Source organism: Pituophis catenifer, unplaced genomic scaffold, assembly GCF_029215685.1.
Source record: "Pituophis catenifer annectens isolate HBS135680 unplaced genomic scaffold, rPitCat1.0.hap2 SCAF_3, whole genome shotgun sequence".
Classification (NCBI taxonomy): domain Eukaryota; kingdom Metazoa; phylum Chordata; class Lepidosauria; order Squamata; family Colubridae; genus Pituophis; species Pituophis catenifer.
This window is the reverse complement of record NW_027256883.1, coordinates 69,331,440-69,347,488: the sequence shown is the minus strand read 5'-3', so window position 1 is coordinate 69,347,488 and position 16,049 is coordinate 69,331,440. Positions and strand designations below refer to the sequence as shown.

Below are 16,049 nucleotides of genomic sequence, written 5' to 3'. Positions count from 1 at the left end.
AAGTATAAAACTGCTTCTTCAGCAAGGATTGATACCAAAGATAAGTAACCTAATGCATTAATATCTTTGTTACTAATCAGTAGTATTATATTATATTCTAAAACATATTTGCCTGGCTGGAAGTGTTTATGAAGTTGTTATCTAAAAGATAAACATTTCTTGTTGCAGCTAAAACTTTATTCTCAATTACGTTTTTATTGTTTTACAATTTCACTTTACCTCGCTATGCTGATTGTGAGCAAGAATCGTAAACTTCCCATTTACTGTATATGTTAGGGACTGAGTCCAACTGTTGTTCAGTGCGAAAATCCAAATTAAGTAAATCCCACAAATCCAATCTGTCCTTGAAGGCATTTAGCAAAAGGTGAGCCTTTTCCTTTCTTATGTGATTTCCTTCCTCCTAGTATACAGTTTTCCCTAACATTCAGCCAAAATCTGCCTTTTTATAATTTCCAGGATCTGATATTTACTTCTTCATGCACTTGAGAAGAATATTACCAAACCCAAATCACCCTTTGTAAACTAAATCCCTGTCTTTATTTGTGTTTGTTTCAGTTTGTCTGAATCCTTTAAAGCAGGGGTCTCCAACCTTGGCTTTAAAGTGTGTCCAGAGCTAAATATGGTTCTCAGTGTTGATCAATGCAGAATACAATCTATTGATTCACATGAGTTGGAAATAGAACTTCTCTTGATGCAGCCCAAATGCAATAACATTGATTCATTTATATCCTAAAAACTACAATCCCATATTCCTTTTCATAATGTTCCCGCTTTTGGGGAGAGAGACAAATTTAACCATAGGGAATGCATTGTGTGTAGCTGTGTGTTTCTTGACTAGAGAATAGAAAAAGTGCAAGGTATGTACTTCCCAGGTCAGTTGGAGGAACCTCATTAATGGCCTACAGAACCTCCATGGAATTTGAAAATATACCGTGTTTCCCCAAAAATAAGACCCTGTCTTATATTTTTTGAACCCTGAAATAAGCGCTTGGCCTTATTGCCATGCGCTCAAAAGCCCGATTGGGCTTATTATCAGGGGATGTCTTATTTTGGGGGAAACAGAGTAATTAGGGCTGTCTCAAGACACTTTGCAGATTAAGAAGCATGAGAGATCACTCTCCTTCCACCAAGTCAAAATGCAGACTACTGTGTGTTCTTTTCTGGGGTGGGCTCCTGGGAGTTCGGCAGGGTTCAGGCAATCCTCCAGCCAAGGATTGCCAGGGTTCAGGGAATCCCCAAATGCCACCCCTGGCTGGCTACGCTTACCCCACCCCACCCTGCCCACCCCACTCCACCTCTCCCAGGAGTCTCCACGTGGCCCATTCATCATTCCAGGTAATTGCAGGGGCCACGCGAAGAGTCTCCACGTGACCCCCCCGCTCTCCCCAAGCTTTTGGCACATGATGACACGGTGGGCCTGGTAGGCCCATTTTTTGCCCTTCCCAGGCTCCAGAGGCGTTCTAGGAGCCTGGGGAGGGCGAAAATCGCCTTCCCCACCGCCCCGGAGGCCCTCCGGAGGCCCAGAAACAGCCCGTTTCCCAACTTCCAGTGGATCCGGAAGGCCTGAAAATCAGCTGGCCAGCACGCACATGTGCTCGCGTGCCCACAGATATGGCTCCGTGTGCCACCTGTGGCACCCGTGCCATAGGTTCGCCATCATGGGCTTAGTGGTAGGTAGACCTTGTAAGTAAGTGGTGGTGTTGAAATGTTTGCTTGCTTTGGTGCCCAAACTCCAGCAAGTAGTAGTACTGAACCATAGGTTTTTGTCATGGTTGGTTGACTGAACCATAATGAGCAGAAGATTTTGTAGCACTAAGTCATGATAGTGAAGGCAAGGCACACAAATCACATGGTTACTTAGTGTGCTGGGTGAAGCCAACAAATGAATGAGAACTGGGTAAGTTTTGTTGCAGTAAATCTATCTCCCCATGCACTTCAATAGAGAACACCAACGGTAACAATATATGTTCTGCTAGAGAACATTGTCATTTTACTTATTGTCCTGTGTAGTTGTATATTAAAATTTGGTGTGAAATTGGCTTTAGATGCTCATTTGATTTTTACTTGCATGTGCCTTCCTTTTTACATGGTTGCTTGGTTTGAAAGGACAAGAGTATTTCTGAGACTGAGAGAATCCAAAGAAAACAAAGAGCTGGAAAATCTTGTCGAGGATTTCTTTAATACAACCTTGGTAAGCACATAGAAAGAACAACAAAACTATTATCTGGTGGTCTTTCCCTATTAATATATATCCATGTGGCTATATCCATGTTGCTTGTATCTTTACAACTTATATTGTTTTGTATTGTTTCCTAGTATGATTTGATTGCTTATTAGTATCCTATAACTATCACTAAGTGTTGTATCTTATGATTCTTGATGAATATGTTTTATTTTTTCTTTATGTACAATGAGAGCATATGCACCAAAGACAAATTCCTTGTGTGTCCAGTCACACTTGGCCAATAAAGAATTGTATTGTATTGTATTGTATTGTATTGTATTGTATTGTATTGTATTGTATTGTATTGTATTGTATTGTATTGTATTCTATTCTATTCTATTCTATTCTATTCTATTCTATTCTATTCTATTCTATTCCATTCCATTCCATTCCATTCCATTCCATTCCATTCCATTCCATTCCATTCTAATACTTGTCATTATGAAGCAACTGACTTACAGATCTCTTTTTTTCTGACAGCCTTGCCAATAAGTGGGGTTGAAAAGACTTTTGGGGTCCATTGATTTCTTTTGTGGTTCACTTAGGGAGTTTGGCACAAATTCATCTTCCAGTATCATCAGACCTAGCATGCTCCGTACTCATTACCTGCTACATATAATATATATCCCATCTTTTTATTATGGCAAGTACTCTGGGAGTACTCACTAGAACATTGGGAGCAGTTGTCAATCATAAATATGTTGTTGTAATGATGTACAATAGGAACTGACTCTTGAGTTATACAGTGAAGCCTCATTTTCACAGACTAATAGGGGAAAGGAGTATCAGTTGTTGCCCCAAACTACTCTATTGAAGAGTTCATTATTGCAGCAACACAAATTGAATTATTTATTTATTTATTTATTATTAGTCACATTTTTATGCCGCCCAACTCCCGAGGGACTCTGGGCGGCTAAAAACAGAGAATAAAACAATGTGAACAATATCCCATACAAAAGTTTAAAAGAAAACATTAAAACCATTAAAACATTTAAAAAACATTAAAAATTTACATGACTATATACTGATAATATTAGTGTATAGATTGCATAAAGTAACACAAGTGTTTGAAACTTCTGTATTCTTGCTAAATATCATATACTGACTTTTAATATGTCCATTCTATCTCCTGTTCCTTCCTTTCTCCTCAACATCTTCCTTTTAGATTATTGGCAAAAACAGCACTGAAGGTCAGTTACTAAATAGTGTTATAATTACTGAATAGTCAAAGTGACATTCAGATTTTGTGACTAGTCTATGCATATTGAGTTGTAGCATATTGAAATGTAGAATCTACATTTGAGTAAACGTAGGATGAGTCTTTGTGGATTTTATTGTTGGGTCTGCATGAAAAGGTATTATGAGTCATTTTGAGGGAGCGGGGAAAACCATAAATAAGGCTGCAAATTTTATTTAGCATAATCATTAAAATGCTAAAGCTAATTGATTCCAGTGGTGCTGCTCCAGCCAATCAGTTAGGAAGTTATGGGAGCAATTTGTTGTTCCATATTATATACATTAGACAGAAAACAGCTTCAAAAATTCAACTATGGATTTTTCTTCTTATAGCTTGACTTGTTTCAATATCTCAAAAGCTACACTCCTGAATTAAACAGCGATATGCAGTTATGAGTTAAAAGGAGATGATTGGCTCGAATTTGACATTTCATTATAGCTTTAGATGGAAATACTATTTAAAACAAAGGACTAAAAAGTAAACCTCATAAAACTGTTAGGAATATTAAAAATCAATTAGAGAAATGGTGTGCAATTGTTAATACTATCAATCCTGCCACCTTTTCTTCTTCAATTTATATAGGAAGAAAACAGTTGCTTGACTCGTTCATACAACATCTGGGATATTTAGCCATGGAATCTAATGCGAATTACGCCCTTCGACAGGAGGTTAGTTTAAAATCCATATAGCAAACTTTAAGGCATGAAATCATTATCAATTTTTATCAGCTTGCAAATTTCTATTACGTAGGAGAGCACTTTTGATCAGATTGGGATAGCTGAGCTTTATTTCCTGTCTTTTTTCTTTATTTCTTTCGATCACTAAAACCAAGGCTCTGAGAACATTAAATACACTTTTGGCTAATGTCACCCGTGAGGAGAAGAAGGCCTTTGCTGCCTCTGAAGAGATGTGCTTGCTTATGTAAGTCAACTTTTCATGTCAGGATTATATTTTTATTTATTTTTCACATTCCTTTATTGCCTATCTCCCTCAAAGATATTTGAAGAATATCCCATGAGTGATTTGTAAAATTAATAACAGCAGGGTATATAAATAAAAATCTTATTTTCTGTCTTAATTGGTTGTATTTACCAGTTTCTCAGGGTTTTTTTTTTCTGAACTGAAAAAGAAGGATGCAAATCGTTAATTATGATTAAGTCTGGAACTGGTTCATTTGTCTTGCTTTTCTGCTTACATTATTAGACAAGCATTTGAATAGTTAATATAGACCCAATTGATCCTGGGTTTTTCCCCCCTAAAAAATATGAGCAATTTAGCAATAGATCCTCTGCAGTCCATTGGGTTACATTAGTTTGTTTTAAATTTTGACATGTTTGCATTTTACTTCTAAAAAATTTAATCTCAGATTACTGCTTTACTCTTTCAAGACATCAATGTTATTAATGGGTTATGTTGTTTCAGGAAGGAACTTGTGAAAACTGTTCAAGATATTGGTGGTAAGAAATGTTTGATATCTTGATCAGAGCTGTGGAAATTCTGAATTGAAAATAAAGAGCTGGAATTTAAGATTGTGAACAGAGAGGGAGAGAATTTCAGGAGAGTCAGGAGAGTCCTTCACCATGCCTTGCCTAAGAATTGGAAATAAAATTTTTACCTTTATTTTTAACTTTATTCTTCATGGTGCACTATCTTAGTACATTTAGTAGATTGACATTTGGCCAAAAGGTAATAACGACAGCAATGGGAGTCGGTATGGATCAATGATGAAGGTGCTGGGCTAGAAACCAAGAGGCTGAGTTGCAGAAGTATTATGCTCACTACCTTGAGCTGGGCTGAGAGCCAGTTTGATGTACTGGTCAAAGTACCAGGATAAAAACTGGGAGATTGTGAGTTTTAGTTCCGTCTTGGACACAAAACAAAATATGTGACCTTGGGCCAATCATTTTCTCTCAGCCCTAGGAAGGAGACAAATCCTAGAAAAAAAACTGCCAAAAAAACCCTGCAGGGACTTGTCCAGGCAATTTCTCAGAATTGGATTTGACTGGATGGAATAAAAAAAGTAATGTAGGCAAAAAAAAAATTCAATTTAAACTTGTGATGCAAAAAAAAAGGGGGGCAAAAAGGTTTTCAATTTAAACTTGTGATGCAAAAAAAAAGGGGGCAAAAAGGTTTTCAATTTAAACTTGTGATGCAAAAAAAAAAAAAAAAGGCCAAAAGGTTTTCAATTTAAACTTGATGCTATGAATAGAAATGAGTTTCTTCCTGCTTTGAAAAGATTATTTGTGGGCTTGGGTGGGGGTAGCTAAGTTTGCTATTTTGAAAAAAAAATCTTCCTATTTTTTCCTATAGATTATGATATTCAGGTTGCTTTTGTTGAAGCCTTGTTTAGGATGATGTTGAAAAAGTGCCGAGATGAAATGGTGCACAGTTGGTTTGAAGATCAATTTGTTACTAAGGTTTTTAGAGAAATCAAGGATGAAGACTTTGAGACAGTAAGGGTTTTTGTGATTCATATCAGAAATAAAGTCATGGGGAAGGGGAGAAAGGAAATAAAATAATGGGGAAGGGGAGAAAGGAATCAGACAGCAGTGGTTGTTTTTAAATTTATAGGTCAGTAATACAGAACATACAATGGTACATCGCTACTTATTGTTAATTGGTTTCCAGGAGGCACGATGACTACCAAAAGCAATGAGTTCTAAACATTTTTTCCCATAAGAAATAATGTAGTGAGTCACAAGACAGCCAACATCGACAAGTTTTAGGTTGTGCATTGAGTACCAAACAAACGCTGAGTACTGGGACAAAATTTTCACGTCAAAATGCATTGAGTACCAAATTCACTGAGTTTCAGAGCAGTTGAGTACCAAGGTACCTCTGTATAACAATTCAGATTTGAATTTCAGCTTTGGGTATTCCTCACTTTTAAAGTGGGGGAATAATGGTTCAGCAGAGTTTCACATCCCTGCAAAAGGCTATTCATAATTCACTTTTAGGATAATTTGTGCTAGAATAGAATAGAATAGAATAGAATAGAATAGAATAGAATAGAATAGAATAGAATAGAATAGAATAGAATAGAATAGAATAGAATAGAATAGAATAGAATAGAATTCTTTATTGGCCAAGTGTGATTGGACACACAAGGAATTTGTCTTAGGTGCATATGCTCTCAGTGAACATAAGGAGAATAAAATACATTAATCAAGAATAAAAAGATACAACACTTAGTGTTAATAAGCTATCAAATCGTACCAGGAAACAAATAAAACAATATAATTGAAATATACAAGCGACATGGTTATAGTAATAAGTGGGAAGAGATAGATACTAGTAAGGAAGAGAAGAATAATAGTAATACAGCCTTAATAAGTTATTTGACAGTGTTGTGGGAATTAGTTGTTAAGCAGAGTGATGGCATTCGGGAAAAAACTGTCCTTGTGTCTAGTGTGCACTGTGCAGTGCGGTTTTGGTGTGCAGTGCCCTATAATGTCTTTTTGAGGGTAGAAGTGAACCTAAGCTAACTAATAGTCCATTATAATTATCACACAAATATTTTGCATATTATCTTGAATACCACTGGAGAGAACATGTACTTTCTATAGTATTCCCTCCTCCTCAACTTGGCAGGAGAGCGTTTTTTTAAAATAAATGTAACATTCTGTTTTCCGTCTTCACTTCAAGGATAGCAGAAAGCTTCTTAATGAATTAAATGAAAGACTTGGTGATAAAAGAAGGTAAGTGTTTCCTATGAACCTTTCCCAGATGGGCACAATGGCACACAGCTTAGTCTGCCAATAGGAATTTATTAAAGAGAGAAACATGCTAGCTAACAATTCGGTATTAACTATTATTTCAAATTATTGGAAAGATTTTTTTTAATTTCAGCATTGACCATTTGAGATAGTAAGGGTAAGTAATGCAAGATATTCAATATCGGCTGCATTTTTATACAAAACTTCCCCCAAAATAAGACCCAACCGGAAAATAAGTCCTAGCATGATTTTTCAGGATGCTCGTAATATAAGCCCTACTCCCAAAATAAGCCCCAGTTAAGATTGTCAGCCAGATGGATGCATTTAGTACCGTATTTCCCCAAAAATAAGACCTAACCAGAAAATAAGCCCTAATAGGTCTTTTGGAGCAAAAATTAATATAAGACCAGGTCTTATTTTCGGGGAAACATGGTAGCCCAATTGATGTTCTTGAAACAAATGATTCCTGTAGTTTTATAATATTTAAGGCCATAGGTACAATATGAATTATTCTTTAATGCCATTAATATCCTCTTGAACTTTTAAAAAATCTTGAAAGCACAAACTTTTGAAAAAGTGAGGACTGTCTTATTCATGCAGGATCAGGAAACATGTTCCTTTAAAAAAAAAAGTGTGGATATCCAATTTTGAATCACATCAATATCTATGCTGATACTATCAAGTGGTATGAGATGCAGTAATGTCAGAAGTTGATTGTCAGGAAGATTTGTCCTTTTTCCATGCCAGTTTCATTGCCCCCCTGCCACACCAGTGCAGAAAACAACCATATTGGCAAGCTATCTTACTTAATTTGGAGTTCTGATATTACCTTAAGCAGTGCGGAAAGGGAAGTGCCTCTCTTAATGAAGTGTGAATTGCTGATGAAGCATGGAATTAGATGTGGGCTTGCTTTATTTTCCACCACATGTTGACATAAGATAGTGCTGACCTTCCCTAAAAATCTCTAAACAGGTTTGCTAGCCCAGGATAAATCACTCTTTCTCATGTTGTGTCTTGCTAAGTTAGATATTTTGCTAAGCAACACTTCACATAGATTTGCTTCTTAAGTCATGAGAAAACTTCATGGATAACATGGTGTTATGTTTGTTAGTAATGCCTCTCTTCATTTGTATGCTTGAATCATACCTGCCAGCACTATTCCTATGAATTGTTTAGGAATTTTTTTTATGTATTCAGGCCATATTCAGTACAATAGAGCAAAAGATAAATGTTCTCAAGTTCACTTGTAAAACCACCTAGATGTAGGTTGCTTTGAAGCACCTTACTGTCTTAGTAAATACTGTGATTAATATAATTTTAAAAACTCTAGATCTAGTGTTACTTTGTGATGGGTATAGATTTGTTGCATTTTTGAAGGTTCAAGATGAAGTATGTTTGGCAGGTCTGAGGGCCTAATACAAAGATGGCTTCCAGGCTTGACAGTATGTCTTAACTGGGGGACAGTACATTGCTGTATAGATCCAGATTGGCTTCAATTGATAGTTTAGATAAGCTTGATCTTCTCTGGTTTAATCTTTGCTTATCATTTAAGCTTTTACAACTTGAAAACCTCTAGATCAGTGTTTCTCAACTTTGGTAGCTTGATTCTGGGAGTTGAAGTCCACCCATCTTCAAGCTTCCAAGGTTGAGAAACACTGCTCTAGATGAATTAGGCCTGAGTTCCAAGCCATGCCCACTATATCTATTCTAGAAGCAGATTGGAATAGAAATTGTGTTTCAGGATCAATGAAAATTTTCTTATTTTTCAGGATCTATTCAATTCCGTGTAAAGCTGCTTATACTGAACTGATGGAGGTAATTAAGCTAACAATTACATTGTGATGTTATGAAATATTGGAAGTATAGAGATTTTAATAGGGTTGTTTATAATAATCTATTCTTTCTAGTTTAATAATGGGATAGCAAAAGTGTTATTTGGGGAAAATTAATTTAGGGAGACAGAGCTGATGAAGGTCAAACAAGATGTGAAAATATTTTTATGTAACTTTGAGAAATAAACGTTCTTCTATTCCCATCCCATAATTGTGATTCTTTTTGTTGCTATTCCTGGTTTCTTGGGTGTATGATCTTTTCAGCTGTCGAATAAAAGTGTTGAAAACAGTTCTCAGGGACACTTGATGCATATAATTCCACCCATTCTTGAATACTATATGAAAATAAAACTTGCAAATAATAAGTACAAGTGCAACAATTGCAAATAAAATTGGTATTTTGCAATTTCTTATTTTAAAACTACTGAAGAAAAAGTACTTGGGTTTTTGTGGGACATGTCATTCTTTCTACGACGTTGTTTTATAATACTTTTTAGAATTATGTTTTATTGAGGTCTGAAGTGCCTCTTGTACCCACAGCTTCAGAAATTGCTTCCAAAAATTGCATATATTCGGCTAGTACTAAATATTAAAGCTAATCACCTTTAATTCATTATGCAACAAGGAGTCAGGTAACTTATATTTTGCTAAACACTGACTTCATTGGGAATTAATTGTTTTGAAGAAGGAAAAGCTTTCAGAAGCTTTACTATCCCTTCAGCTGATGCCTTAGGAAACCTCAGGAATCTAAAGCGGTAGAAATTCTCTTGAGGGCTCTGTGCAAGAGAAGGGAAGTAGCTGAGGCTCTCTAACAGGTAGCATTGTACTATATAACTTCTTTCTTGGGTTTCCAAAATGCAAAATTATGTTGTACCGGATTTCTTTGGGGGGTAGAAATCAAATTGAGACTTTTTCCTTTTATATCCAAGTTAAAGAAACCTGCAGATGACAGACTAGAAGACTTTTGGATTGACTTCAATTATGGAAGTGAGAGCATTACATTCTATTCAGAGAGCCTAGAGGTAAAATTATATTTTTTTAAATGGGCCTTTGTTTACTTATTTACTTACTTACTTAGCTGCCATTAACATGACTTTTATCTCAAATATTGTTTTTCAGGACATACTTTGGGAGTCAGTAAGATTGCCAAAGGAAGACATCAGCAGTTATTACCTACAGGGTAAGTCCATGAGAGATTACTCTCAGCAGAAATATTTATGCTTAAATTGAGTTTTTGAAAATGTGTGTCATTTTTGGTTGCGCTTATTAAGCATCTTGAAAACGCCATGGCAGAAATACATACCTCCACTGCTTCTCTGCTGCAGTGCCAAGGCTTTGAGCATAAGATTATTTCCACCCTTCTCCAGGGTTAGCTGGAACACTGTTGAATGTGTGTATAACTTCCCCCACCTCTACATTAAGGAGCTGTGAATATGCCATATGTAGAGTCACCTGGGAATAAAGTTGCACGTTGGCTAAAAAGCTGCTTCCCTTCTCCCAGAATCAAGAAATCTAATTTATCTCACAGTTGCAATAGAAATGGTCATAAAAGTGCAGAGCATAGCAATTAGAGAGGTCTGTGGTGAACCAGAAGATTGTTGATCTCTGAAGTCTTCTCCTCCATATGCCTTAGAACAGAGATTAGCAATCAGCCGCATGCAGCTCTTTGGGCCCTCTGCTGTGGCTCCCTGTCAGGTGATCCTACCACTGGCTGGCCCTCCCCTCCCAGTCACTCCTCGCCTGGCCTGAGAAGGTAAGGGCCACAGCGGGGGATGGAGAAGCGGCCAGGGCAGAGACAGAGAGATACAGAGAGAGGGAGGGAGAGAGAGAGGGGGAGAGAGAGAGATGTCAAAAGGATTTTGTGGTTCACAGTGTTTTTTAACAACTGGTTCTCTGTCCTAATGACTGGCTGGGTAGGTGTGGCTAGGGGAGTCATGTGACCAGTGGAAGTGAGTGACATCGAGTTGGCCATGCCCACCAAGGTTTTGTAGCTCCCAGTATTTTCTTTTCTGTGGGAAATGGGTCCAAATGGCTCTTTGAGTATTTAAGGTTGCAGACCCCTGCCTTGGAAGGTTTGTATTACAGTAAGAGTAGGCATAATACAGTAGAACCTCTGGTCATGACCATAATTAGTTCCATAACTTTGGTCACAAACCAATTTGGTCATGACCTGAACCTAATTTTGGAAATTTGGTGCTTACAAAAAAAAATGGTGCGGAAGGAGAAATCAGTCGTGGAAAAAAAATTGTGAATTTTTTGGTTGGAACCCGATTTGGTCGTGGTCAGAAGCGTTTGTGGCCAGAGGTTCTAATGTATTTGTATGCCAGAACACCTAAAGTCAACCTGGAGTTTCCTTAACAGGCTCCATCATGGGGATATGTTCTCAGCAAATGACTAGCAAGGCATCTTCATGAATGGCACAAGTACAATTTAAAAAACTGTCTCATTTCAGTCCATTTGGAGTTAGTCTTGTATAGACTGCAAATTAACAGAGATAAATAAAGCCACCTTGAGCCCTTGTATGAATAGGTGGCAATAAAAATTATCTCAAATAAAAAATAAATAAAGCCAGTTAAGTTCCTTGCTCCTTTCATATTTTTAAACAAATCATATGCAAGTTGATGTTTCTTTTATATATGTCTATATGGATTGGTTGGTTGGTTCTAAAGTGTCACAGAATTCTTTGAGTTAATTGACAGAAGAATATCTGAGAGATGGAAGAATATTTTGATTTCTGAGAAAAGTTTCTTGATCTATGACAGCTCATTTTGTGCTTTGGATATTCTGAGGTGTGGAGATCACTATTTGGTATTTTGTTTCAAACAGCAGAATATGCCACACTGATCCTTGTGCCTAATAAGTATTATAGGATGCTTCATTGAAGCTATTCCGAGAAAGTTGCCGATTGTGGGAATGACTAGAAAATGCATGTGTTTTTTTTCTTTTGCATAAGAAGAAGAAGAAGAAGCAGAAAAGATTCTTATAATCGCCATGAGAAAGTCTGTTGTGATCAACAAAGCAGAAAACACCAAGATCAGAATTCACTTTGATAACCGGTTTGATGTTTTAGCACCACTCCTGAAAGCTATCGGAAAAGATAAAATGGTAAGGAGTTCAAGATGTGTGTGTGTGTGTGTGTGTGTGTGTGTGTGTGTGTGTGTGTGTGTGAGAATTGTCCATCAACTTTTGTCTAGTAAAAACTCTATAGGTTTTTACAGTTTTGTATCAAACTAAGCTGTTATTTTTGGTTTGAATATTGTTAGAAATTTCGCTCAAAGTATTTGTATGAATATTCTTAATGGGTAGTTGGTTGTAATGTTATAAATAATCTTCACAAGTATTTTTAAACATTACAGTCAGTAGTCTTTGCATTGTTTTTTTACTGTAATCTTTTCTAATGCTAACTTTCTCTAGAGAGCAAGACATGTTTGATCTGAAGGGACATCTTAAAATATTTTATTTTAAGGTAAGGGGGGGAAGCTTTTGCTCTTCTGATACCCCTTCTATTTGTAAGAGTTACCAAAAGAATTAGGATATATAATAATTTTCTAATTTATATATATATAAATATATATAAATATATATATATTTATATATATATATATAATTAGAAAATTATTATATATCCTAATTCTTTTGGTAACTCTTACAAATAGAAGGGGTATCAGAAGAGCAAAAGCTTCCCCTCCCTTACCTTAAAATAAATTATTAGTCCATCTACAAACTTAGTCCATGAATGGCAAAAGGGTCTATATAATGCTTCTAAAAACTGATCTAAGCTGATAAAAAAAACCTAGTTTTGAGGCAGGATTTAGAAACAGTAAGTGGTATAGGAAATATATTTGCATTAGCTATATAACCCTGGTAGTTTTGCTTAGCTGAGAAATGTTATAAAAATCCTTAAATGGATGACACCTCTGAGGATGGAAGATAACAGAACCTCTACATTTGGGCACATATGAGACAGACAAGGCTGAAATCTTCTCTTCCAATGAAGAGAAAGTGCACGTGGAATGCACATGCCTGATGAAGCTTCTTTTTATTGATGAAATTGGCCAATCAAAACTTTTGAGAAGGAACAGCACCAAAGTTTTCCAAATCTTTGGTTAATTTCTTAAGTTGCTTATCAACTCTGTTGCATTCTAGTACTAGGAAGTAGTAGAAAATTCCACTCACTCTTCATCTAATGAATCAGTTGTCCTCTGAATTGAACCAAGAGAAATTGTGAAAAAAAAAAATATTTCAGGGACCCTAATTTGACAACTGAGTTCGATAAAAATGCTTACTAAACAATCAGCTAATGGATATTCCTCTGTTTAAATTTAGAAAGCATTCACTAAAACTCAGGAATATCATTACTACAGACTTTTATAGGATTGGTTAAATCTGTTTTTTTTTTCCTGAGAGAGATTTCTTTCTCCGTATTAAACTTTTCTTTTCTAATAACTTAATTTGATAGATAGTATTGAATGAAGAGGAGAATGCCAACCAAGGGCAAACTGCAACAGGTGAGTGGGAATTAATGCCAATGGAATCATTTTTCAGGTTGTCTTCTTGCCTGATCATAAGCAAAAAGAGGTGAAAGCATTCTTGACAGTGGCACCTTACAGGGAGTTTCCTGGACAGAAACACTTACTAGCTTTGATGTTCCAGATAGGTGGGTGGGTTGGTAGATGGAGAGGGAGATACCTGGATGGGTGAATGGGTGGGTGGGTGGAATCTCCTATGTTTTTCTAATTTTCCTGGATTTTGACTGCTTAGAGAGAAAATGCATTTCTCAAATTTTCAATCTGAATCTTGAGTCTTAATATTATGTTCTTCACTTCCCCTATTTACTTCCTGGTTGCCCACAAAAGAGAAGTTTATATAACATATGTACAGTAGTAGTAGTAGTGTACTAATAGTAGTAGCAGCAGCAACAATAGTAATAGTGATGCTGATGCTGATGTATTTTGCTAAAGTAAATGTGTCCCTCATAACATTGTTGGTTTTTTTGTGATAAAACTTTTTTGCTCTGAATGCTTTTTCACTCTTTTTATAAATAGCTGCCTCAACTAATTTCAGCTTGTCGAACACTCCAGGTAGGTGTTGAGAAAGTTATTCTCAAATCAAGTAGCAGACTCATGATTACTATAGGGCACATCCATATATCTTTATGGACAACACTTTGGACATGATTTTCTACTGTCAAGTTGTGGAAATTTTTTCTGACCTCCTTGCTTAGCCTACTGCCTTTTTCTTTGTGGTTGCCAATCCAACTACTAAAACAGCTTGGTTTCCATGCCCAGAACATTCAGGCAGATGCTGTCATCATCCATAGAAAATATAAATTAGGTAAACCTGTTGAAAGCCATAAATTGATTTCAACAATCACTGTTGTCATCCTTCTGACATATCCTACTGACATTCCATATATGTGACTTCCCATCAGTTCCAGTCAGACAGTGTGGGCCTATTTGTCTTTGCAGTTGTAATGAACTTCTTTCATGTCCTTTAGACATCAGGATTTTCAAAGTGTGGAAGCGTCCACTTTTCAATCCTTGTTTTCATAGCCAGTATTTATGGAGATCAAGGAGGAGACACAATATAATAGTCACTTCATGTTTCTGGTTAGAAATAGTTTGCATTCCTTTGCCTTCTTGCTCCTCTGCCTTAATAGAAGGAATGAAAAGTTAAAATGAAGTGTTTGTGGCCACGCTTCAGTTCTCCTGAGATCCATCTCTCTTTCATATGTCTTTAGTCAGTAGCCTGTTTAAGGTGTTGGCTGTACTAATGTATTTGATGATAGAAATAACCTTATTTCTGCTTAAAACTGAGATAATGTGAAATAGCCAACAGCTCATGCCCCACTGAATCAATTTTCTCAGTAGACATTCAGCTTACAAGTGAAGATGAGTTATGGCAAAGAAGTGCCAGAGGGGGTGAGAAGGGAGAATGAGAGAGTGTGGGAGATTTGAAATGCAAAGAGCCCTTGTTAGAAGATTTACTCTTGAGCATAGTACAAAACATAGGAAAGCCCGAGGCAACAATTTCTACTGTTTGAAAAACTCTTTGTCACTAGAAACTTACCATATTTTTCAGAGTATAAGAAGCACTTTTTCCCGCCCTAAAAGAGGGTGAAAATTTGGGTGTGTCTTATACACCGAATGTAGCCCCGCCCACCTGCTGGCCTCAAACCTTTGGCCTCTGCCTCCCAGCAATTTACCTCCTTGCAGCAAGCAGAAAACAGCCCATTTCAGCTTCAGCACAACCTGATTAGCACAAGCAGCTTATTGTCGGTTGGATTGGCCTCCCGACCCTTAGCTGTTTCAGGCTGATTGCCATTGCCTATTGCCCCGCAGGCCTCCGCTGTTTGCTGCAAGAAGGTAAATTGCTGGGAGGCAGATTTTTTTTTCTTGTGCTAATCAGGCTGTGCTAAAAACGAAAATGAAACTAAAGCAAGCTGTTTGCTGTTTGCTGCAACTGGGAGGCAGAGTCAGAATTTTTTTTTCCTGTTTTCCTCCCCAAAAAAGGTAGATGCATCTTATAATCAAGAGGGTCTTATACTCCGAAAAATACGGTAGTTCTGATGTTTAACTGAAAATGTCCTCCTTGTGATTTTTATGTGCTGGTTCGATTCCTGGTGTCAGGGCAACGAGGAACAATTCTGCTCTGTCTTATATGACAGATTTTTAGAAAGTCTCTGTAAATAGAGGAGATACCTATCTGCAAGATGATCTTATGGAGGGTGATGAAAATGGTGAAGGGTACATCACTTCTCTGTATCTGCATCATTATGAGATTATTAGTGGTCAGGCCTCCCTTTTTGAGAAAATTAGGGAACCCCTGATAAATATCAAAGGATTCATTAGAAACTATAGGCAATCCTCGACTTACGACCACAATCAAGCTCAACATTTATGTTGTTAAGTGAGGATTTGTTAAGTTTTTGTCCCATTTCACCACATTTCTTGCCACAGTTGTTAAGTGAATCAGTGCCGTTGATAAGTTAGTAACCTGATTGTTAAGTGAATCTGGCTTCCCCATTGACTTTGCTTGCC

The 16,049-nt window shown here is 36.8% G+C and overlaps 1 protein-coding gene across 1 annotated transcript in view; it reads left to right on the top strand.

The window, feature by feature from the left end:
* The window catches only part of SYCP2L (synaptonemal complex protein 2 like), a 44,337-nt gene that overhangs the window by 2,945 nt on the left and 25,343 nt on the right, over positions 1 to 16,049 (top strand). The window contains exons 4-17 of the mRNA XM_070940996.1: positions 1 to 40; positions 2,087 to 2,191; positions 3,390 to 3,414; positions 4,044 to 4,129; positions 4,294 to 4,382; positions 4,884 to 4,918; positions 5,772 to 5,914; positions 7,107 to 7,159; positions 8,947 to 8,992; positions 9,939 to 10,031; positions 10,129 to 10,189; positions 11,969 to 12,114; positions 13,469 to 13,517; positions 14,055 to 14,090. The exon at positions 1 to 40 is cut by the window's left edge and continues 80 nt beyond it. Of these exons, the coding sequence (XP_070797097.1) occupies positions 1 to 40; positions 2,087 to 2,191; positions 3,390 to 3,414; positions 4,044 to 4,129; positions 4,294 to 4,382; positions 4,884 to 4,918; positions 5,772 to 5,914; positions 7,107 to 7,159; positions 8,947 to 8,992; positions 9,939 to 10,031; positions 10,129 to 10,189; positions 11,969 to 12,114; positions 13,469 to 13,517; positions 14,055 to 14,090 (1,007 nt within the window). The remainder of the gene's footprint in view (positions 41 to 2,086; positions 2,192 to 3,389; positions 3,415 to 4,043; positions 4,130 to 4,293; positions 4,383 to 4,883; positions 4,919 to 5,771; positions 5,915 to 7,106; positions 7,160 to 8,946; positions 8,993 to 9,938; positions 10,032 to 10,128; positions 10,190 to 11,968; positions 12,115 to 13,468; positions 13,518 to 14,054; positions 14,091 to 16,049) is intronic.